This window comes from Vespula pensylvanica, chromosome 2 (assembly GCF_014466175.1).
Source record: "Vespula pensylvanica isolate Volc-1 chromosome 2, ASM1446617v1, whole genome shotgun sequence".
Lineage (NCBI taxonomy): Eukaryota > Metazoa > Arthropoda > Insecta > Hymenoptera > Vespidae > Vespula > Vespula pensylvanica.
In genome coordinates, this window is record NC_057686.1 from 15339561 (window position 1) to 15363158 (window position 23598).

The 23598-nt window shown below is 26.7% G+C and overlaps 6 protein-coding genes across 7 annotated transcripts; 3 read left to right on the forward strand and 3 right to left on the reverse strand.

Moving 5' to 3' along the window:
- Positions 1-1003: 1003 nt before the first annotated feature.
- Positions 1004-3883, forward strand: LOC122637965 (serine/threonine-protein kinase TBK1). Its single transcript, XM_043830517.1, has 4 exons — positions 1004-1731; positions 1797-2970; positions 3055-3256; positions 3329-3883. Exons 1-4 carry the CDS (start codon positions 1308-1310, stop codon positions 3761-3763), a joined length of 2235 nt encoding a protein of 744 aa, XP_043686452.1. The 5' UTR covers positions 1004-1307; the 3' UTR covers positions 3764-3883.
- A 201-nt stretch (positions 3884-4084) lies between these two features.
- On the reverse strand, positions 4085-7584 carry LOC122637959 (protein VAC14 homolog). The gene is made up of 7 exons (XM_043830507.1): positions 6878-7584; positions 6430-6811; positions 5764-6352; positions 5054-5625; positions 4850-4968; positions 4687-4766; positions 4085-4600 (listed from the first exon to the last, which is right to left on the reverse strand). Exons 1-7 carry the CDS (start codon positions 6979-6981, stop codon positions 4299-4301), a joined length of 2148 nt encoding a protein of 715 aa, XP_043686442.1. The 5' UTR covers positions 6982-7584; the 3' UTR covers positions 4085-4298.
- Positions 7585-8299: 715 nt separating this feature from the next.
- On the forward strand, positions 8300-12689 carry LOC122637773 (adapter molecule Crk). The gene is made up of 3 exons (XM_043830125.1): positions 8300-8879; positions 9159-9514; positions 9600-12689. The coding sequence occupies exons 1-3, from the start codon at positions 8845-8847 to the stop codon at positions 10076-10078; spliced, it is 870 nt and encodes a 289-aa protein (XP_043686060.1). The 5' UTR covers positions 8300-8844; the 3' UTR covers positions 10079-12689.
- Positions 12627-16109, reverse strand: LOC122637772 (5'-AMP-activated protein kinase catalytic subunit alpha-2). The gene is made up of 10 exons (XM_043830123.1): positions 15737-16109; positions 15263-15478; positions 15035-15176; positions 14721-14959; positions 14404-14610; positions 14231-14336; positions 13774-14108; positions 13527-13681; positions 13293-13455; positions 12627-13229 (listed from the first exon to the last, which is right to left on the reverse strand). Exons 2-10 carry the CDS (start codon positions 15363-15365, stop codon positions 13138-13140), a joined length of 1542 nt encoding a protein of 513 aa, XP_043686058.1. The 5' UTR covers positions 15366-15478; positions 15737-16109; the 3' UTR covers positions 12627-13137.
- A 1537-nt stretch (positions 16110-17646) lies between these two features.
- Positions 17647-20801, reverse strand: LOC122637797 (interaptin-like). Of its 2 annotated transcripts, none has more exons than XM_043830172.1 (6): positions 20574-20801; positions 19799-20149; positions 19463-19720; positions 18899-19363; positions 17940-18815; positions 17647-17830 (listed from the first exon to the last, which is right to left on the reverse strand). In XM_043830172.1, exons 2-6 carry the CDS (start codon positions 20096-20098, stop codon positions 17663-17665), a joined length of 2067 nt encoding a protein of 688 aa, XP_043686107.1. In that variant the 5' UTR covers positions 20099-20149; positions 20574-20801; the 3' UTR covers positions 17647-17662. The 2 variants fall into 2 exon arrangements, with proteins under 2 accessions (XP_043686107.1, XP_043686105.1); XM_043830170.1 differs by lacking the exon at positions 20574-20801 and adding an exon at positions 20359-20544.
- Positions 20802-20875: 74 nt separating this feature from the next.
- On the forward strand, positions 20876-23220 carry LOC122637798 (putative GTP-binding protein 6). Its single transcript, XM_043830173.1, has 3 exons — positions 20876-22199; positions 22268-22457; positions 22520-23220. Exons 1-3 carry the CDS (start codon positions 21174-21176, stop codon positions 22744-22746), a joined length of 1443 nt encoding a protein of 480 aa, XP_043686108.1. The 5' UTR covers positions 20876-21173; the 3' UTR covers positions 22747-23220.
- The last annotated feature ends 378 nt before the right edge of the window (positions 23221-23598 follow it).

Genomic DNA, 23598 nt, shown 5'->3' on the forward strand with positions numbered 1-23598 from the left:
AAAATATCTTTGACGAATCTTTTTAACTGTTAAATTCTTCATATTTCAATCTTTTTTTTTTTTTTCCTTTTTTTTCAACATTTTTATTGTTATCACGTAGATCCATGACACTCTTATTAATCGAAAACGTTTTACGAAATAAACAAATATAATTAACACAATATATCATTTACTCTCTTATTATTTATTTGACGTATCTTAAAGATCGTTCGAATTTTCGATATTTCTTATGACTGTATAATGATTCAAATGACATTATTGTATTTTCTACAGTTAGAAAAAAATAATAAGAAATGCCTCCACTGTATCAATGGTGACCCCTGTTACGGAGAAGGAACTGTTATAGGTTATCGACGTATTTATGTAAGATTTTAAGTTTCTTCGCATTCTACTACGAAATGAAGGAAGAAAGTTACAATATTTCAAACACGTTTCATTTACTCGAACTTAATCTCCCCTCCCTTTCTCATTTTTTAAAGTTCATATATTATATAGAACGCCTCGTTGAATCTGAAATATTGTATTTTATACTTTTTTTTTTTAAATAATAATACAAACTTTGAAGTACAACGTTGGATAACACATTTCCGAGAATACCTGGAATATATAACTCGATTTTATGATCACATTTTTATTTTTGATATAATTCCACTTTGTTTCTTAGAATTTTCTCTATTTTTAGGAACAAATTAATGTGTAAATATTCTGTATATTTATTTATATATATTGTGTGTGTGTGTGTGTGTGTAATCCTTAATAATTCTATCTTTATTAACATAGAATTAACCTTTATTATTTCATTCTTAGTTCTATAGTATGTACATATATATATATATATATATATACATATACAAACACTTTTTTTATATTTTTATATATATCTAAGAATGAAATTATTATAAATTTTTAATATAGCTCAAATTATCAATTGTCAATAATCAATTTGTAATACTGGAAACTGTTTTATCGACTGTCAGCAATACATATTACGAACTCGTATAAACGATGAACATCAAATTGATAGGTCATGATGGATTACAAAGTTTGGTGTTTTCGCTTAAGTTGGATTATGTTACTTTGACTTATAAAGAAAAATATATACAATTCTGTAAATTATGTAATATAAAATTAGAAAATATAAATGACGTTTTATTTTTAATAGTAAAGTTAAATAATTAAAAAATAAATAATAAATGTTTATAAATAGTTATTCTTTAACATAAGGAATCTTAAATACATATAATCTGTCATCCAATGCATCAAAAGATTTACAAAGTGTAATTAACAATCCAATAGATTAGAGCATTATGTCCTTTCTACGAGGCTCTGCAAATTATGTTTGGTGCACAACCAGTGTATTAGGCAAAGGTGCAACTGGTGCAGTGTTTCAAGGAGTTAACAAAAACAATGGAGAGCCTGTTGCAGTAAAAACTTTTAATCAACTAAGTCATATGCGTCCACACGATGTACAGATGAGAGAATTTGAAGTATTAAAGAAAGTTAAACATGAAAATATTGTCAAACTGTTAGCCATAGAAGAAGAGCAAGATGGACGAGGAAAAGTAATTGTAATGGAACTTTGTACAGGAGGCAGCCTTTTTAATATTTTAGATGATCCAGAAAATACTTATGGTCTTGCTGAAAATGAGTTTCTATTAGTTTTAGAACATTTATCTGCTGGAATGAAACATTTACGCGATAATAATTTAGTACATCGTGATTTAAAACCAGGTAGGATATTTAAAGTAGAAGATTTAAAAAAATCTATATTTTTATTATGTATATTTTTTTAATAGGTAATATTATGAAATTTATTGCTGACGATGGTAGTACAATTTATAAACTTACTGATTTTGGAGCTGCACGAGAATTACAAGAAGATCAACAATTTGTTTCTCTTTATGGTACTGAGGAATACTTACATCCAGATATGTATGAAAGAGCAGTTTTACGAAAACCTGTTGGCAAAACTTTTGGAGCAACAGTTGACCTTTGGTCCATAGGAGTAACTCTGTATCATGTAGCTACAGGAAATCTACCATTTAGACCATTTGGTGGACGTAGAAATAAAGAGACAATGTTTTATATAACAACAAAAAAAGCTTCTGGAGTTATATCTGGTATGCAAACTTCAGAAAATGGTCCTATAGAATGGAGTAGAGATCTACCACAAAATTGTCAATTAAGTGATGGTTTAAAGAAAATAGTAACTCCTCTGTTAGCTGGCTTATTGGAAGTTGATCCACAAAGAATATGGAGTTTTGATAGATTTTTCACAGAAGTTACAGATACTCTATGTAGAAAACCCATTCATATATTTAATGTACATAGAGCTAGCTTAATAAAAGTATTTTTACACCCTGAAGAAAAATTTGTAGCACTTCAGGCTTACATCCAAGATCAAACAGAAATTCCACCACATGCTCAAATACTTTTATTTGGGGAAATGCCCCTTACTAATCTTGTTGAGGAATATACACCTGGAAAAGGTTATCCAAACATGGATGCTGATAAACCTGTTATGTTATTTTCTAAAGAAAACAATAATGTTATTTTACCAATAGAAAGTGAATTACCTAAATTTCCAGTGTTTGCAAATCTGGTTTCTGTAGAAAATGATGCTAGTCAAGCAAAAGTAGCATGTTCAGTTGGACATGTTTGTAAACGCAGAATTGATAAATTATCATTATGCAGTAAATTAATGCAAAATGCAATAGAAGCTTTCAGTGGACTTTTAGCTACTGAACTTACGAAAGTATTAGGCAAGTGTCAACATTTGAAAGAGTTTACGAAAGCAACAGAAGTTACTTCAATAGCCATAGAAAGAAGTGAAAACTTCACAAGACAAGTACTTAAAAAATATGCTAATCAAATTAGTTTTGAGCCTAAGAATTGGAAAAAGGAATTAGATTTAAAAAGTAAAGAATTATTAACTGAACTAGTACCTGCAGTTGCACAACTTCACCAAAGGTGAAAAAATAATGATAAACAAAATGATAAAAAATTATTAAATTTATATTATTGCATTATATTATATTGATATAATTCCTTTAGGTATATACAAGGAGGTAGTTTACGTGGAGAATGGGAAAACAGTACACGTGGGCTATGGTGTCCATGGAGTGCAAAAGCAAGTCAGCGTGCTGCTACTTTGGTTGATCGTTTAAGGGATGGATGGCAACATTTACTAAGAGATAGAGCTACACGTAGTCTTACTTACAATGATGAACAATTTCACGTTTTAGAACGTATAAAGGTATTAAATGTACTTAATATAATATAATATTTAAAGTAAAACAAAATAATTATTACTCTATATCTTGTATAGGTAATGGAAACAGGTCGTAGAATAAAATTACTTCTTGAAACAGAATGTATACCAGCAATGACTCAACGATCTGAATGTGTTGCTGATTGGTATAAAATGGCACAGACTGTATTTCTGCAAGCTCAAATTTTAGATAAAGATGTAGGTAATTATGAACTTACCTTGGAGTCTTACTCTTATAGGCTTTCTCAAGAAAGCAAAGAAAGACATGATAGTCTTTTACATTTGTTGGATGAACTTCCTGGGATATGTAAAACAAATGAAAAAGCAAATACACCTGCTGAAGAAAGTACAAAAAAATGGAAAAAAATTTGTGATATGCAAGAACAAATAACCGTAATTCTCTATGATAATGGACGTTTAATAGATCAACTTGATCATTTATCGACGATGGATACATTAGATGATGCAGAAGACTCTGAATATGAACTTTAAAATTATATTAATTTAGAAACTACGTACAATAATTTTTACCTCTAAACTTTTTTGTGATTATTTCATAAAAATTAATGTTAAGATTATTTCTTAAATTGTAAATTATTTCTTTTATACAATATGAGAAATATTCAATATGTAAAGTATTTAAAAAAACAACACGAACTTGTTTAAAATGTTAAAAACATGTTTGTTAGTCTATAAAAATATTACACAGTGTTATGAAAAAAAAGACTGAATATATTTAATATAAAATATAAAATAGTAAGCAGTAAATAATTTAACATAGGTTCAGTAAAAGTACGATTTACATATTCTACGTACATTTTATATATGAATTATTTATTTTCAACTTAAATTAATTAAAATTAGTATATATAATAATATATAATATAATAATACAATTGAAGTGAATCTAAAAAGTGATTTTTTTACATCAATACATATGTTCAATAAAAAAATTAATAGAGATTTATATACACATTAAAAATTAACAATTAAATGTATTCTACATTCTATCATTCTAATTATAATTTTATACATCAACTTGATTCGTATTTCTTTCAACTAGTGAAGTTAATCTTTGTTTATGTTTATGTTCTTTGTGTTTATCTTGGACAGCATGAAAATGATATAGTAGCTCAATAAAGTTCAATTGTTGCTTATTGGATGCTTTACTGTTTTTAAGACTCAATGGTTTTGTTGCTGGAGGAATTGCAGACAGTCGTCGCTGTAAAGTTGCATATGCTTCACTTTGAGGAAGTATCATTAGCAAACCATATAATACATAAATTAAATCAATATTGTCCTCTCTATTTAGTAGCTGCAAACGCAAATCTTAAAAAAAAAAAATAGATTATATACATTATTATTTTAAATATATATTAAACTCGTTTAAATTGAAGAAATTTAAATTTACTCACATGTAAATATAGGTGATTCAATAAGTTGTACTAATTTGTCTATTTCTGTCAAAAATTCAACAGTAACTTCGATATTTTCACTATATGATATAAAATTAAGAAAAATATTATTGTGTGTGTAAACAATATAAATTATATATACTGGATATATAAAGAAGGATACAATGATTTGATAATGTTAAGTGCATGTGGATAAAGTTGTGATAGAAGACATAAAGCTACAGTTGCAACTGGATTATGACACCAAGATTCATAAAGACATTGGAATAAATCGCAACTTTCCTAAATACAACATTGTATTAATCATAGATCATTATTAAAAACCAAATATACTTAATTAAAATATTTATTCTATTTTCATACTCACTGAAGAATCCAAATCCTTTAATTTATTTCTTAAATCAAATAATTCAGAACTTGTTAGCAAAATGATATTTAAAGTTTGTATCATAGTACATGCAAAACTTAAATTCTCTTCATATAATAATATTTTTGCTAATGTTTTGTATATATCTTCAGCACTAAGTAATACACACAATTCTCTTATGATGAAAGCACCTCTTTCTTCTAATAAATGTCTATCAGTTGAAAATAGTCTTAATAAATTTACAATAAACTTTGTAAAATATTTATTTTGCACTTCATTACGATAATCGACTGTAATTGCTTCTGGAGATTTTGAACTAATTATTTCGGCCATTACAACTAAAGTTTGTTGTACTACATCATCTGAATTATCACTTAAAGATCTCATTAAAATTGGAAATAATACTTCTATGTGATCAAACATTTTATGTGGAATATTTGTAAACAAATGATGAAGCCATTTTAAAACAGCAACTTTAGTTTGGACAGACATATACATTAAATGTTTGATGAGCACTTCTACCAAACTAGACAGATCTAGACTTTCAGCCAAAGAACAACTTTGACTACTATCTGAAAAGAAAATATTTTTAAAAAAATTTCATTATTGGTTGTATATATATATACATATAAGAATATATATATATATATATAAGAAAAATATTTTCATAGTGCAATTATTAACAAAAGTTATGTTTTTGTGAATGATACCTTTTGCCTCCTTAGTAGAATTAATATTACTTTCATTTATCAAAACTTTATTTGAAACATCTGAATTTTCCATTATTATTAATTTCATTAAATTTGCATTAACTTGAGTTGCAGTTTCTTTAATATTTTTTCTTGTATCTCCATCATATGCTAAGCATGGTAATACTGCAACAAGTATTCCAGACATGTATGGTAACATAACTGGACCAGAAAGTTGTACAAATTCTTTAATCCAAGTTATTGCTGTTAACTGCAGTAGTTCATCAGTACTTTGAGCATGAGTAATTAAAATATTAATCATTCCTGAGAAGTCTACTCCTGCTGGATTCGATTTTATACTACGCAAAAATTCACCAAGAACTATATCTGTTGTCCTTTTAATTTCTGGTGTCGGATCCTCTAAAATTCTAAATAATCCATCAAGTATTTCAGGTAAAAATGTAATAAAATCCATATTGGGTACAGCATCTAAGACAGATACCCATGCTATAACAAATTGTCTACCAAACGTATTTTTAGTATAAATACGTTCTCTTAACTGTGGCATAAAACCAACTAAATCAAACAGACCACTTTCTGTTACAATATCCTAAAATAAAATGTATATATAAAATTTATGTAATTATAAGAAACTAGATACATTATATGTAAAAAATATATTATTACCTTCATAAGCCTATCAAGTAATTCTGTAGCAGTTTTTATATTTTGTTCCGAATCGCATGCTAATTTACTTAAAGCTGCAAAAATATCTGTGAACTGAGGTAATACAGCACCCCTAGCTACTTTAACTACATTATAAAGGCTCTCACAAGCGTAATACCTAACTCTTAAATCAGAATCAGAAAAACATGCTATTATTGGATGTATTAAATCTTCAATATATTGCCCAGTATCTTTTCCTAAACCAACAGCTATAGCTGCTAGACCAATTAAACCCCCTTTTCTTGTATGCGGATTTTGCGAAGTTGCAAAATCTTGACCAAGCACTTTTAATAATCTTTTAATTTGAACGGTGTTATTGTGAGTAGCAAATTCCTTGACCATTCTAAAAATCATTTAAACGGTCATTAGCATATGGGTATAACAAATTATACAGTAAATATAACCTCACTTTTCTATTTCCAAAGCAGCTGCTTTTCGTTTTTCATAAATTTTGTCATTTAACGAACGAACACACGCTGCACTTAATGGTGCATAATCTCGTTCTGACATCATTTCCCAATATTTATTAGTATATCAAATATAACATTAAAATTCATAAAAATCTATAATCATTTAACCAAGGGCGGTTTCTATGATAGAAGATTCGATCTTCTTTGTGGACAAGTGCCTTGAGGTTATCACTAGTTATATCAGCGATATTGGTGATACAACGGTGTATAATGAACGTAATCCGATTACGATAAACTTTCTGTTTCTGGGAATTAATGGCTACAATATTTAATTTACTGTATAAATAATATACTTTTAATATCACAAAGTTAATGAAGTACAACAATAAAAAAAAACTTTTCGTTCGAAAAACCAAAGAAAAAGAAAAGAAAAATAAATGACTAAAAAACAAGACTTGTCCAAAGGGGAGTAAATGTCAACACTAATTTATGATGCACTCCCAAATCGTATTTGCAATTAATTATTAATGAAGCATAAACGAGATTTAAGTCTTCTTATTATAGTCATGAAAAATATTACTTCATATAATATGTAATTGAAAATATTAACAAATTTTTATTTTACTCAGATAATGATAAAACCAATTATTAAGGCTATTATCACTTTTCGCTCGAACCGTGTGTCGATCTCAGCGACGAATATGGACGAAATATAAACTACAAATGCAACAAGAAAACATTGTCCCCACTATCTCCCTATGATATCGGTATATATACTCATTGTATATTACTGATGAACAAGATCTCATTTTAAAGACAAAGATTCAAGCTTCTTCAAATTTTTGGAAAATTTTTATATATAAATTATTCTCGAGAAAATGGTATTTTTTGATACATACATACTCACACACACACGTTTAAATTACATCTAAAAATTCGACAAAATCATCTCATTTAAATCTTCACCTTTAATATAAGATTTTGCTCATCAAAATGGATAACGAATTACGTCTGGATTATTAATGTAAACTATTATAAAACAAAGGGTAATGAATAGATTTAATTATAAAACTTGTTAATAAATATCAATATATTCACTTGAATATCGCGCGTTACGCTTCTTGGTACTTTTCATTTTACAGTGCTACCAAATCAATAAACTAACTCTAACTTTGTTTAATGATAATTCAAAATTATTATTTTCTCAAATTAATACAATGGACAATAAATATTTATTATTTTTATTACTTTATAAATTATAAAATTTCTCTGTTAATATGTTATTTAATATAAAAATTATTATCTTTATTAGTGTTGTAATTGGTTTATATAGTAGCCTTACTTTTTTGATTGGTTGTGTATAAGAATTCCAAGCAGAATGTCAATTACATGCAATCTATGAACGACACTGTATATATGTAGTCACATAAGAAATTGGTTGAAAAGTATGGCATACAGTGGCAACCATTTTTTCTAAGGTTGCTATTCCAATATAATTTACCTGCTTTGCTCTTCCACATACAAAATATCGGTATACAGCTTGTATAGTAGTGTAAAAAACACACATACATAAAAAAACAACTGAAATATCTCAACGAGTTATATCGTAATTGAGTGTAACATCTGAACATGTTCATATTAAACATGTCCGTGACATTTCTGTGTTGTATGAATTCATATGGAAAATATTTTATAACGAAGTAATTTTCTTATAAATAAGTGTCAAACTTATTAACAAAATTGTTAATTATCTTCGAAGATATATATATTCGATATTTAGATTTTCTTTAAATTCGTACATTGGTATCATTCGTTAAATTATATGACTCTGAATCACTAAGTTGTGTGTAATTTTCTGCTATGCATGATTTTATGTGACGCTTTAAGTGATACTCTGCAATGTATTACAATTAAATAGTAATTAAGATTACTCGTTGGTACAATAGTACAATTATAATAAAAAACAATGGCTGGTACCTTTGATCAATATGATAAATCCAGGTATGTCTAAGATCCCAACATTTTTCCTAACTTAAAATAAACGTTTGATTTTTATAGTCTATATAACCGCAAAATGTATAATTAATAAAATATATTAAAAACAAAAATGTATAAAAAATATATTAAATGATAATTTTTTTGATTGAAAAATAATTTAAATGCAATGAGTTCGTTATGATTATTGTCATTATCATAAAAATGTGATAATGTTAATAATCAAATAGATGTTTATTGCGTTAAATAATATGTTGATAACAATTTATTATTTCTTTTTTGTAGTTGGTACTTTGGCGCTATGTCACGCCAAGATGCTTCTGATTTATTAATGGGAGAAAAAGAAGGTGGTGTTTTTTTAGTACGTGATAGTACGTCTATCCATGGAGACTTTGTCCTTTGCGTTCGAGAAGATAGTAAAGTTAGTCATTACATAATTAATAAAATACCACAAGGTGATCAAATATGTTATCGAATTGGTGATCAAATGTTTCCTGATATTCCACATCTTTTGGCATTTTACAAACTTCATTACCTTGATACGACACCGTTGATTAGACCTGCACCGAAAAAAACTCAAAAAGTAATTGCAAAATATGATTTTGAGGGTAATGATCCAGATGATTTGCCATTTAGAAAAGGTACATTAATCTTTAAGTTTCTTATTTAACTTCGTTGTTAAATCATAAATAAGAAATATAACATATTGTTTTTGTAATATTATAGGAGAAATTCTTACTGTGATCTCAAAAGATGAAGAGCAGTGGTGGACAGCTAGGAACAGTGTAGGTCAAACTGGATCTGTTCCAGTTCCTTATGTGCAAAAATATGAAGAGGACAGTCATGCTAGTATTGAAAATAATACACGATTGGAAACAGGTGGCAATACTTCTGCATCTAATTCTAATTCAATTCCTCCTTCTTTATCACATGTATCTCATCCAGAAACAGGATCAGGTACTGCTACACGTAGATCAAATATTCAGAGAACGTTACCTGCTTTTGCAAAAGTGAAACAAGCAAGAGTACCAAATGCATATGATAAAACAGCTTTAAAATTAGAAGTAGGTGACATGATAAAGGTAACAAAAACAAATATAAATGGCCAATGGGAAGGTGAATTGCATGGCAAAGTAGGTCATTTTCCATTTACACATGTAGAATTTGTAGATAATGAAACTGGTGAAGACAATCAAGAGATTTAACAGAAATCTTCCAAAAATAATGTACAGCATGTGTGATCAATGAAAAACATTTTATCACCTCAATTTACTAGTATTGCAGCTATTTTATGTACCAATACAGAGATTTACACTTCTATGATCATAAAAACAACATTGATTTTTTTTAAGTCAAAAACGTGTGTGTGTATGTGTGTGTGTGTGCGTGCGTGCGTGCGTGTGTGTATATTTGCAAGAGAAAAAAATGGAATCAGAGAGAATAAAACACACATAAAACAATCTATCAATTGATAAAAATTAAACTTATATATGCTTCATATCTGTGTAAATGGACATGCTTTCTATTAAATTAAAACTTTCATCTTTCAAAGTTAGTTTGTAGAATGTAAGTTCATTGAAGCACAAAAAGAAATATCATTTAAACTCAATACATGAAAATAATATCATGTATACATAGATATTTACACATACATACATTTATATGTGCTCTTAACAGATATTCAAGTAATAGCCTGATGCTGGCCTGTAATAAATAAAAAAAATTGTTTATATAAGTTATGGAAAGAGTTTACAGTAAGATTATATCTACTGTTGGGTAAAAAGCAGCTTACATATTAAATTCATAATTAAAGTATATTATTGAATCATATTATATTGTTTTTTAGACTGGTTTATATGAAATAAAATGTATCTATATTATTAAGTTATATTTCTCTTATGCTAATATCTAAGTTTTTCCATGAATAATTACATTTAATGTATAGAAGTATTTTCTAGTCCTTTGATGACTATTGTAGAGCTATTTTGCAGAAATATTTTATTTTATTAAATGCTATCAATATGAATCATAATCAAATATTTAAACAAAATTAATATACATAGTATAAAATAAACTTTTGACAAAATCTTTGGAAATTAATATCAGCATTATAAGATTTTTTCTTGTGGTATTTAAAAAAATGTTAAAAAGAAAGGAATTTATGTATAGACAATATTATGTATAAATAATAGAAGATTTTTTATTATACACTTTATGCGCTCAATTGTTTAATTGTAAAAGTTTATTTAGAGGCATCCAAAATATCTTTGTGTTGGTACATGCATTGTACACTGCTTACTGTTAGTCGTAGATCGCGTTCTCAAAAAATGATACACTAATAAAAAATGTATTTAATGATGGAAACATGAATTGCATTACATATTGCATTATATATATATAAAAGATTATATATATATATATAATCTTTTATATGTGAATTTGTGTGGGTCTTTATGTTATTACTGTAATATTTGCTTTTGATATATCTCGAAACTTAAAAGTTCCTAGTTATAAAAAATATGATTTATTTTTAAAGGTCGCAACAATTTATACTGTAAAATATGCACAACATATTATATAAAATTTTTTTTCTTAGAAGCATTTGATATTTCCATCATCATACAATAAGTGAACATGTTCTTCCTAAAAACATTTACAGTATTAAAAAATAAATAATATTTCAAATATAATACATCAACACGCGAAATTTATGTGTAGATCTTGTACACATAAAAAAAAAATTCGATTTGATGATATTGTATTTATCGTATCTCAAAAGAGCATTTCTAATAGAATTCTACTTTTTATTTTACGTATCACTATACTATAGACTAAATTTTTATTTCGAATTAAATAAGATTTTCACCCATTTTGCTGTAAGTAGAAAAAAAAAAGGATGCGAAACGAAATTCCTGTGGTATTATTCACACAACTACCGCCTAAAATGCGGAAATTACTGTTACCGAGAAATATGCGTTTATATATGGTATGAATGGGCGTATGAATGCGTCAACATAGACTCTACAGCTGGATACTGAGGAGCCTCGCTTAATATTAATATAATTTCAAATAATCTACTATAACATATACTAATTGTATAAATATATATATATATATATTTTACATCAATTTAGTTTAATTAAGTATTAAGAATTAGTAAATAAATCAGGACGCACTGAGCACTTTTTTCAGGCAGCATCATGATCATAAAAATATAAATGTATAAATCGAAATAAGTAGAATGTGCCATTGTGTACAAATTTTATTTTTAATCATCATAATTTTAATATAACACGGTGCTTAACGTGTACTTTCGTTTTAAGTTATTATATATACATATATACATGTTAACATTACGTTTTTAAACACCTTTGTGTATCCAAAAAGTATGTCTATATATATATATATATATATATATATATATATATATATATATACACATATATAGATTATATAATTTTACAATTTGAACGATTTTTCATAGAGTTTTTCTGTTTTTTTAAGATTATCTCATATTGCATTATCAATTACAGTAAGAAATTTATGCAAAACTTCATTTATAAACGACGATCTATATCTAGTAACCGATGACCTAGATAAAACAATTGAAATACGATAAGATATAATGTATATTTTTCTAAACGTACACAAACATATTTAATTTTTGTTCATAATAAATTAATTTTTCATTAGCAAACGAATGTACTGATAGATTAATGCTGTATGAGGTAGGTAAGTAATAGCGCAATAACATAAAATTTATAATGTATTATTCCATCATTGCATATATCAATAAATGACAGTTACATCAGACAATAAAATTCCTTTTTTTAAATTATCATGTTTATATTAAATTAAATTAAATTAAATTAAATTAAATTAAATGTTATGAATTTCGTATTGATTATAATTTAAAATTAATCGATATTTGATTATTTCATTTTAAAAGTACTCGATTGTCAATAACGTAATAACTTTGTTTCAAATCGTATAACAATAAAATTTTGATATTTACAATATTACGAAACTATATAAATATATCATCATTAATCAAATATAATATTAAACTAAAGAAAATTTGATGATCTCTCACAAAGATTTTAAAATACTGATATATATAATAGAATAAAGAGACTATTCATTTCTCACTATACATATGTATCTCGTTCAGAAATTTCATAATTTTATGATAATTTTTTAGCAGTTACAGAAGATATTTTATCAATATTTAAAATAATGTAAAATATACGTAACAGAAGTCGGTTTATCGTGCTAATTGTGTAATTAATGCAGCACACATTTCAAAAAATTCCATAGTATGATGACCAGTTGCTTGAGGTGGTGGCAAAGAAGGATCTAAAATTTAAATACATTAACATTGCTCTTTAAAAAATCTCCAATTAATTTAATGTAATGTACCTCTGCAAATATCTTCTGCTTCTTCACTTGATAAAGATTTAAAATCTAACAAATAACTCTTACAATCAACTTGATAAAGCTGTAATGACATTTTACTATATCTGCTAGTTAATTTATTTTTCTGTCTAACTTTAACACTGTATGCATTTATTATTTTCCATTCCTAAATAAATATTATTTGATTAATTTAAAGATATAAATAAAGAAATTGCATTGTATCAAAATAATTCTTACAAAATTAAGTGCCTTCATTGCACGGTAAACTTCATTCATGATATCATTTGGTTTGGACTGTGATCTTATTCCTAAATGCCATTTTGCTCGTTTCACTGGTGTACCTCTATTTCCTTGAATTGATGCGGATGAACTTTGTGAAGACTGTCTCAATGCTACATTTAAAAAATTTAATTAATATAGTATTGTAATAATTCTTTAATTTTAATATATATTATAAAATATCAAAATAACATTCTTTACTCACGAGCAATTCTTTCTGGATGAGGTCTCAGTGGACTGTTATTAGCATCGCTTGGACTAAATGTAACTGGTGGTGGACTTGATGCTACATAAAAGTCTTTCAATTCTGCTTTAGCAGCTTCATCAGCAATTCTTTTATTATCAATAATCAAATGATAAGCAATTGCTAGTTGATCATGTGGATCACCGCCAAGTAAGGCGGAATGAACTTCTGCTTCCTTCACATTAAATTTTTCACAAACTTCATTAATGGCATCTATATCGATTACAGAAGAATCTTGTTCTACAGGTGATGGGAATAAATATGATGGTAAATCTTTTTGAAACCATTCATGTTTTCTGTAATTAAGATATTTGTTTTGTTAGAGTGTGTGTCATTTATATTGTGTGTGTATGTGTATATATATATCAATATTATATCTTTTATAAAAAAATAATTATTTCTTGAAAAAAATTTATACTTGATATCTTCAATTGCAGCTCTTTTCATAGGATCAACTTGGAGCATATGACATAGTAGACTAACAACACTTTTATTTAAGTACTCTGGGATAGGGAAAATTCCAGCTATAAAAGAAATGTTTGATATTTGATTTTTAAGAGATTAAAATTATGATAAATATATAATACATACATTTTATTTTACGAAATAACGTAGGCACATGTTCATCATCAAATGGTAATGTACCACAAAGTAAAGCATATAATATAACTCCGCATGACCAAATATCTACTTCAGGACCAGCATATAATTTTCCAGATATTACTTCAGGTGCAGCATAATTTGGTGAACCACATGACGTACGTAGAAATTCTCCATCCATCATCATATTTGATAAACCTGAATTTATTTAAATCGTATACGATATAATTCCTTAACTATGCATTTAGAATACTTGCTGTTAATATAATAATTATCAACATTAACTGAAATTACAAAGCAAAAAATACCAAAATCTGCTATTTTCACGTGAAGATTATGGTCTAAAAGAAGATTTTCCGGCTTTAAATCACGATGAACTATCATGTGTCTGTGACAATAGTCAACACCAGAAATAATTTGTTGGAAAAATCTTCTTGCTTCATGCTCTTTTAGTTTTCCATGTTTTACAATATAATCAAATAACTCCCCTCCGGAGACATATTCCATAATCATAAATATATCTGTTGGTGTACTTATGACTTGATATCTGTATATTGCAAGTAATAAAAGACATGTAATAGTTTCAAGTAATGGACTATAGGAAGTGAATTCTTCTTCTTACAATTTAATAATATGAGGGTGCCTAAATAATTTCAAATTTTGTATCTCTCGTCTTATTTTACCCACTACATCCAAACTTTTAATTTTTTGCCGATTTAGAATCTTTACTGCAACTTTATGCTTTGTTAGAACATGTTCACCAACTGAAAAAATTTTATAAAACAATTGAATAAATTTCAAGTGTTTAATTATATATATACTTTTTATTATGATTTAACTATATACATACTTTTTACTTTACCAAACGTTCCAACACCTAGAGTTTGTCCTAATGTATAATGACCTATCTTGACGATAGGTTGAGGTTGACTAGTTTGACTTTTTTCAGACATTTTAAATTACTCTACATAGGAAGAATTGGTGATAATAATTTTCTTCTAAGAACAATGGATATGTCACATTATTTTATAGAATTTTTCTATAATTTCTCTTATTTATTTCTTTCCTATAAAAAAATATCTGTATTCAATAAATCATAAAAATAAAAAAATTAATATATAGAACATGTATCATAATTTGTCATACGCTTTATTTATACAGAATATATATAGTGCAAGAAGTAAATATATTATTTCAGCATAAAATTATAACAAAAAGAAATTTATGTATTTGTAGTAAATAAGTGAAATAAATTCACTTTAAATAAAAAAATTAATAAAATAAAATATTGATGTATATCACTGATATATTACGATGTACTTACTCGATCTTTATAAATTAAATTGCAAGGATAAGAAAAATAATAGATACCGCATGTACATTAATAATTCATTTGCAGAAGACGTACAAAGTTTCGTTGTATAGAATGAAGACTGACGAAGAAACAAAAACAATGAATTGTTAGAAATTCTTATCGTAAATGTATCATATAAAAGGTGTATCTACTAGAAAAATATATTAAAGAAAAAAAAAAAGAAAAATATATATATATATGCACAATTTTAACAATATTTACGAAGTTTTATTTGTTTGAAAATATTTTTAAAAAGAAATAAAAATGACGGAAAATTTAACACTGAACAGTGCGCTACCGCACGTTGTATTTTCAAAGCTATCAATGTTCTATTGGTCACGTAATGCTTTACTTTACATTATGAAAATGCATTTTGCACAACGCACGCGCGTACATATATATATACATTTCCTACCAACATGAAATCTACTATGGCGCTATTCAGCATTATTTTTCCACGTTAATGCTGCACTTATGCTATCGTAAGTGCTAGAACAATATTTATTTTTCAACTTATTTTTATTTGGTATGAGATTATCTAATCAAATATTTTTATGAACTTAGTTTTAATCCTTACGTACAAGTAAACATTGCAAAAGTGTTATATAAAAAAAAATCTTTGTGTAATTTAATCATTTAAACATACACACGCGCACTCGCGCGTGCACACATATATATAATAGATAGTGGGAGTGGGAGAGGGAGAGAGGGAGGGAGAGAGGGAGAGAGAGGGAGGAAGAGAGAGAGAAGGAAAGAAAAAAAGAGAGAAAATGAAAGAAACATCAATCAAATACAATATGTAGAATAAAATAATGTATTCTGTATTTTCAATCAAGATTCATTTATTATTTTACAAGTATACAACAAGTAATAAAATATGATACGATACACACAAACAATATACATATAATCACATATCTAAAATTTATAGTTTGCATTGATATTTTGTTTACAGCATATTTACTAGTGTTTTTTAATATAGTGTAAAAAAAAATATGTACTACTTTATTTTTCTTATATATATATATATATATATATATATATATATATATATATACACATACATACATATACACACACACATACACAAACACACAATTTCTTTGCTTTGCACTATTTAGAATTTCATAAGACTAATAGGTAAAATAAAAAAATAATTTCTCATGACTATGTAGGCTTAAATAATCATTAAATACATACACATACACACGTGCACATAAATACACACGCACACGCACACATAGTTTAATTTATATTATACATATATTGTATACATTATTTTATTATATAAAATCGTATACTTATCAATACTGTATAAAAAAATAAATAATAAAATAAAGATATAATAATATTAGGTTATTAAGTTTCAAAATCAATAAAACTTATCTTTGTTGTATGATAATATATTTTCCTTTACTTATCACATATAGCGGATATTAGATAAGGAAAGATATTAAATAAATTAGATAAAAGAAAGAATTTTTATTTTATTGTTAATCTGCATAAACTAATATATAATTAAAATTTTTCTTGTACTAATTAATTATTAATTTTAAAACAAATAGAAAGAAATGTTGTACGAATTATTAAAAGCTTGAAAAAGAACATGTGACCTATAAATACTAAAATAGTATTATTTATGACATAAATCTATCATTTTTATTAATAATTCATAAACAAAGTGAAACTTTGAATTTGAATTTAATTGAATAGTTTAAACATAATATTTATTAATTGCATATATTTATGAATTTGAAATTTATACTATAATCAGCATAATTAATAGATTTATGACCTGATATAGAGTAATATTAAATTAAAATACTTGCTTTTATAACACATTATCCAATTCTTTAGCATATAAAAGAAATTTCTTTTTCTTGCAAAATTTGACTTTTATTCTAAATCTGGATGATGTAAATGTCCTATTTTCCTATAAGCAATTTCTAATTCTCTCTGTAGTTGATTTTTTTCAACTGATAGTTCCTCTTTAGCTCTTTTCTCAGAATTGAAATCTTCTTCATAATACAATATTTGTATTTTCAAAAGCTCTATTTCATTTTTCTGTATTAAAAACGAAAATATAAATGATTAAATATGAATGACATTTCATATCTGCTAACATTTTAATTGTATAATTAAATAATAAAAAATTAAAGTAAAATTCACTCACTTGTTGCATTAGTTCTTTATCTTGTTCTTTATTAATCACAGTAAGTTGTGTAAGAGCATTTTCTTTCTCTTCTAATTGAATACGTAAAGCATCTGCATCTGCAATTAATTGTTTATAATTTTGTTCCAATGTTTCTTTCTCTGTTTGTAAAAGTTCTTCATTACTCTTATGTAATTGACATTGTTTGTCCACTAATGCTTTTTCCTCGTGTAAACTAAAGAGCATTTCTTTTTGATCAATCAGGCGTTTGTATTCCATATTTAAACTTTTTCTAAGATTATCAAATAACTTTTTTTGTTCACTCCAAGTTTCTCTTTCTTGCTCTAGAATAGTTTTAATATCATTAAATTTTTGTTCATTTTCATTTTTATGTTTCTCTAATTCAGTTATTTTTTGTGAACTTTCCTTAGAGATGTGATCTTTCATTATATTTAATCTAATGTTTTCTTCTGACATCATTTGTAATTCATACAAAATAGAATTATAATCAGAAAATATCTTCTGAAATTGGTTCTGAATCTTAATAAAATTTTGTCTATCGATTATTAATTTCAATTGTTCTTCGTGCAACGTTTTCTGATAGATAGATAATTTATCTTTGTAAATTTGTAGTTGTTCAAGTTGTAATGACCAGTTTTTTTCAACCATTTCACATTGTTCAGGTAATTTTATAGTTTCACAAGCATCTAATATATTTATGCAATCCTTTATACATTTTTGTATAGCAGAATACCGACTAATTTGTGCAATGAAACAATCAGTTACTTCCTGTAACATTTCTCCATATTGTTTTATACTTTGTGTAAAATAATGACTTTGTGGAGATATTATGTGATCTGACATTTGTTTCATATTAAGATTTATGGAACTATGTAGCTAGAAAAAAGATTTATATTATTAACGAAAAATATATTGAATAAAAAAAGAATTTAATCAAATCACATTAATAACTTTCTTACCAACTGTATTTCATCTTTGAGCGAACTATTAAGCTGACTTATTTCTTTAATTTGAACTTGATCTGTACTACTACCCATTTCAACTTTATTTTCTTTAAGATTTTGTTCTTCGAGTTCTTTTATTTTAGAATTTTGCTCTTCAGGTTCATTTCTTTTAACATTTTGCTCTTCAAGTTTATTCATTTCAAGATGTTGCTCTTCAAGTTCTTTTGTTTTAGGATTTTGCTTTTCTGTCGTGCAAGTTGTTTCTTTCAATTGTATATTCGTCATGCTTGGAAGACTGATATATTTTTCAACATCTTCAGATAATTTTGCACAATTGGATTTAAAGTTATGTAATTCATCCGTCAAAGAGGATATTTTGTCCTGTAGCTGATTTAAATGAATCGAATTACCAAATTCTTTTACAAGAGAATTACTAAATTCCTTTGTATTGTCAACTATTGTGTCATCTGCATTTACAGCCTATATAGAGTATTTAATATTTATTAATTTAAGAAATTAGAATAATAAATCTATTAATTTATTTTTGTTATTTTCTGATATAATTTTTAAGTAACTTACACAAAGTTTTAATTTCAATTCAGCATTCTCTTGTTTAAGAATATTGATCAATTGTCTGGTTTCTGTGAACTTTTGCTTGTGATGTTTGTGAACATTCATTACCTCCTCTTGCCATGTCACTAAAGTGTTAAATTGTTGTTTCATAGCTACAGTATTTTGTTTTAATGTTTCTTTTAATTTGACATTCTCTTGTAATAATTCTGTTAACTTTTCTTGTATTTCAGAAGAATTTAAAGATGATATTATTGAATTATAATCCTGCAAAATATTAAATAATAATTTATGAAACAAATTATATATTACATAATAAATTAATTTCCAACATTCTTATCTTACAATAGACATGCATTTTTGTTGAATATCTGAGTATGTTGCTAAAGACGAAGCTTGTATAGAATCCAATGATTTCTTTCCCAGTATGACAAAAGATAACGTATCGCTGTCATCAAGAGAAGTCTCCGACTTAGTTAATTCAACATTTGGAAGAAAATTTGTAGATATAGGTTCATCCAATTTAAATTTGGGCTTGCCATTGTCAATAATAAAACCAAGATTTTCAAATTCAGTTTTTGACATAGAACTTGATTCGGGATTAACATTAATGAAATCGGTTGAATGTTGTTCTTGCGAATCCATATTTCAATCACTAAATGTATCCAGCTGCATTACAAGAAGCTGTAAATTTGTCCAAAATAAAAATTATTAAATGAAATTATGATGATTCATACATGAAGAAATATATTATTAATTAGAATTATATTATCAAAAAGTATCTGTAGAAATAAAGAAGATATCAAATGTATATATAAACGATAATATAATATAACAAATGAAAATAGCATGAAATTATTAGTACTTATGATTATAAAGTAATATATAATAAGTAGAATCTATACCTGAATAACTACTTTATATCTCTAAAACCTACAATATATAAGATTTCTTCAAATAGATATGACACAAATGTAACAATATATAACCGTACAACTTAACTCAAAGAAATGTAATACTTAAATCGATGATCACAGTTATGCCATTATTACTAAAAAATATGATTAGTAAAATTTGAATTTATCAAGTCTAATTTAAAAAAGTGTTTAAATTTACGTACAAGCAAAACAAAATACAGCTTCCTAAAAATAAGTCTGACTATTATCAATGATAGTCACTCGTAGAATCATTGTTAAAGAAATTTGAAAGATGGCATACACATGGCCTCTAAATAGTGAATCACAATCTTAAAGGCTGATATACATTTTCCACCGATTGAAGCACACAGTATCTATGCGATTTTCGTCATTCTGAAATGGATATTACGCAAATACGTCGTGGTCACATTGTAGAGAGAAATGCATAGAAAGGCGGCAGATAAAAACAATAAGAACAATTAAACTGTTAGTAAACAAATATTATTCTAGTACATCTTGAATATCAGAAAAACTCGAGCATAAATGAATTGACACTTCACATGAGTGACATTTGCTCTAAATTTCTATCAATCGTTTCTTAGTATCTATGCAAAAGAGGTTATGTTATGTTTCGTAAAACTTTAAATGTTATTTATTTTTATATATTATTTTCTACGTGATATATTATGTTCTTTTTATTAATTTAGTCTGATCAATTCAATGCAATTTTATGCATGCAAACGAATATAAATTCTTCTACATATTTTTTTCTAAAAGGTTAAACAAATTAGGAAAAGACCAAAATGTATGCTTTAAGATCTCTCTTTCATATTCGACCAAATAAAACTTTACTGAACAAAAGCATGTATGTAATTCATAAAAAAATAGAATTAACAGTATGTAATGTTTTATGTAAACTTAAACATACTGTAGAAATATTTGAATTTATTGAAAGCGAAGAAGAGGATGAATTATACAAAGTAATTTCTAATCAGTATCTAGGAGTAATAGCTGGAGGGCATAAAGTTTTTCTATTGCAACCGTATATAAAATGGGGTAAAGATAAGAAAAGAAATACTACGCCAGAATTGCAAATGGCTGAATCTGTAGCACTCGTAGAAAGTTTACCATATTGGAAAGTAATAGATAAAGCATTTGCTCCATTACTGTCGTTTCAAAAAAAAAATTTATTGGGTTCAGGTGGACTTGATAACCTTCTGAACAAAATTAAACAAAACGGACAAATTACAGCTGTATTTATTAGTATAAATTTATTAAAACACGTACAGAGAATGGAACTTCAAAATATTTTAGGTTTGCCTATTTATGATCGATATTCAATAATTATACATATATTTCGTGAACATGCTAAAACGCCAGAAGCAAAATTACAGGTAGCTTTGGCCGAATTGCCATATATTTGGAAGAAAATGGGTGAAGTTTACAATCAACATAGTGGTCAAATCAATTTTGATGAAAATAGAAAAAAATTGTTGAGAACTCGTGAATCCAAGCTAAAAAAAGCATTAGAAAAATTGAAAGAAAATAAAAAATACAGTAGGAATCGGAGAAAAAAATTTGGATTTCCAAGCATTGCCGTGGTTGGATATACAAATGCTGGCAAATCATCCTTAATAAAAGTATTATCAGAAGATGAGAGTTTAAAACCAAGAAATCAATTGTTTGCCACATTGGATACAATTTGTTATGAAGGCTTACTTCCTTGTAGACAGAAGGTGTTATATATGGATACGATAGGTTTTATTCAAGATGTACCAGAAATGTTATTAGCACCATTTATAGTTACTCTTGAAGATGCTATAATCTCTGTATATATCAGTTTTTCAATATCAAACATTTATTTTATATGGATATAACAGTTATTAATATGTTGCAGGATGTTATTGTGCATGTCTTTGATATTAGCCATCCTGACATGAAGGCACAGTTTCAACATGTAGAAAAAGTAATAAAACCTATGTTAAATGAACACCAATCGATTATATATGTGGCTAATAAATGTGATCTTATTGAAAAGCTTGACATAGATGAAAATACAATTGCTATATCTTGTAAAGATTTGACAGGTAAATCTGACAAGAGATAACATATTATTATTGACATTTTTTTATTGGTGGAATGTTTACAGGCATTGATGAATTAAAATTAAAATTAGAAGAAGAAATTCTCAAAGCAACTGGAAGGTCAGTGAAACGTATTAGAGTAAAGTCTGGCAGTTTAGCATCAACATGGTTACATAAATGGACAACGGTAATAAATTTAGAACCGGACACTGATAATCCTGAATATATGTTTTTCGACGTTTTAACTACTGATTTAACAATGAATGAATTTAAGCGTTTTTTGAAACAATAAAATTCTATTACGGTAATGCAAGTTCTCCCTTGTAATGTTTTAAAAAAATTAATAACATATATGTATATACGTAGTTCTATCGATATGCATTTGTTATCGAAAGATCATCTTTTTTTACGACTCATTCGTAACACATGCATAGCACGTGTCTTCCGTTCGGCGGTCTTCTAAAGAACAGATGTATAGTACACATGAGACAGAGAGGGGAGGAGAGAGAGAGAGAGAGAGAGAGAGAGAGAGAGATTTAAAATATTAAATCAACAAATCTATTCGTTGAAAAGATTAATTCGAGAAATCTATTAATCATTTTTAATTTAGGATCGTTAAATGTGTAATCGTAAAACTTATAATAAAAAGCGAAGAAGAAAATTTCAAAGCAAAACGTTATCTTTTGGAAATTTGTTTTGGTCTGTGTATTTTCATCGAATAATAAAATATATGTATGCCGAAAGAGTAATAAAAGCTTGAAGAGAACAACGGAAACGCTTTGATCGAATTACCACAATGCGTAGCATCTATCACAAACGTATCCTGTTCGTTGTAGGAACGATAAAAGGGAATAATATCGATTATATAATCTATACGCGATGTCCAGTGTAAAATATGCGAGCCTGTTATATCGTTCGATTTTTCTTCTTTTTAAATTCTCTTTCCAACTATGGTTTACTTTGTAGTCAAAGAAGTGACATTTCGCGATTAAAAACCTCTTCAATAATACGCTTTTATATTTCTTTTTAGGAATCTATTCTATACTCTTACAGGAGTACAGCCGTTATCGATTTTATTTCATAAATTAAGCGCATTTAAAAGGGACCAATAGAAAACAAGCGATAAATTTTATACGTCTACGAA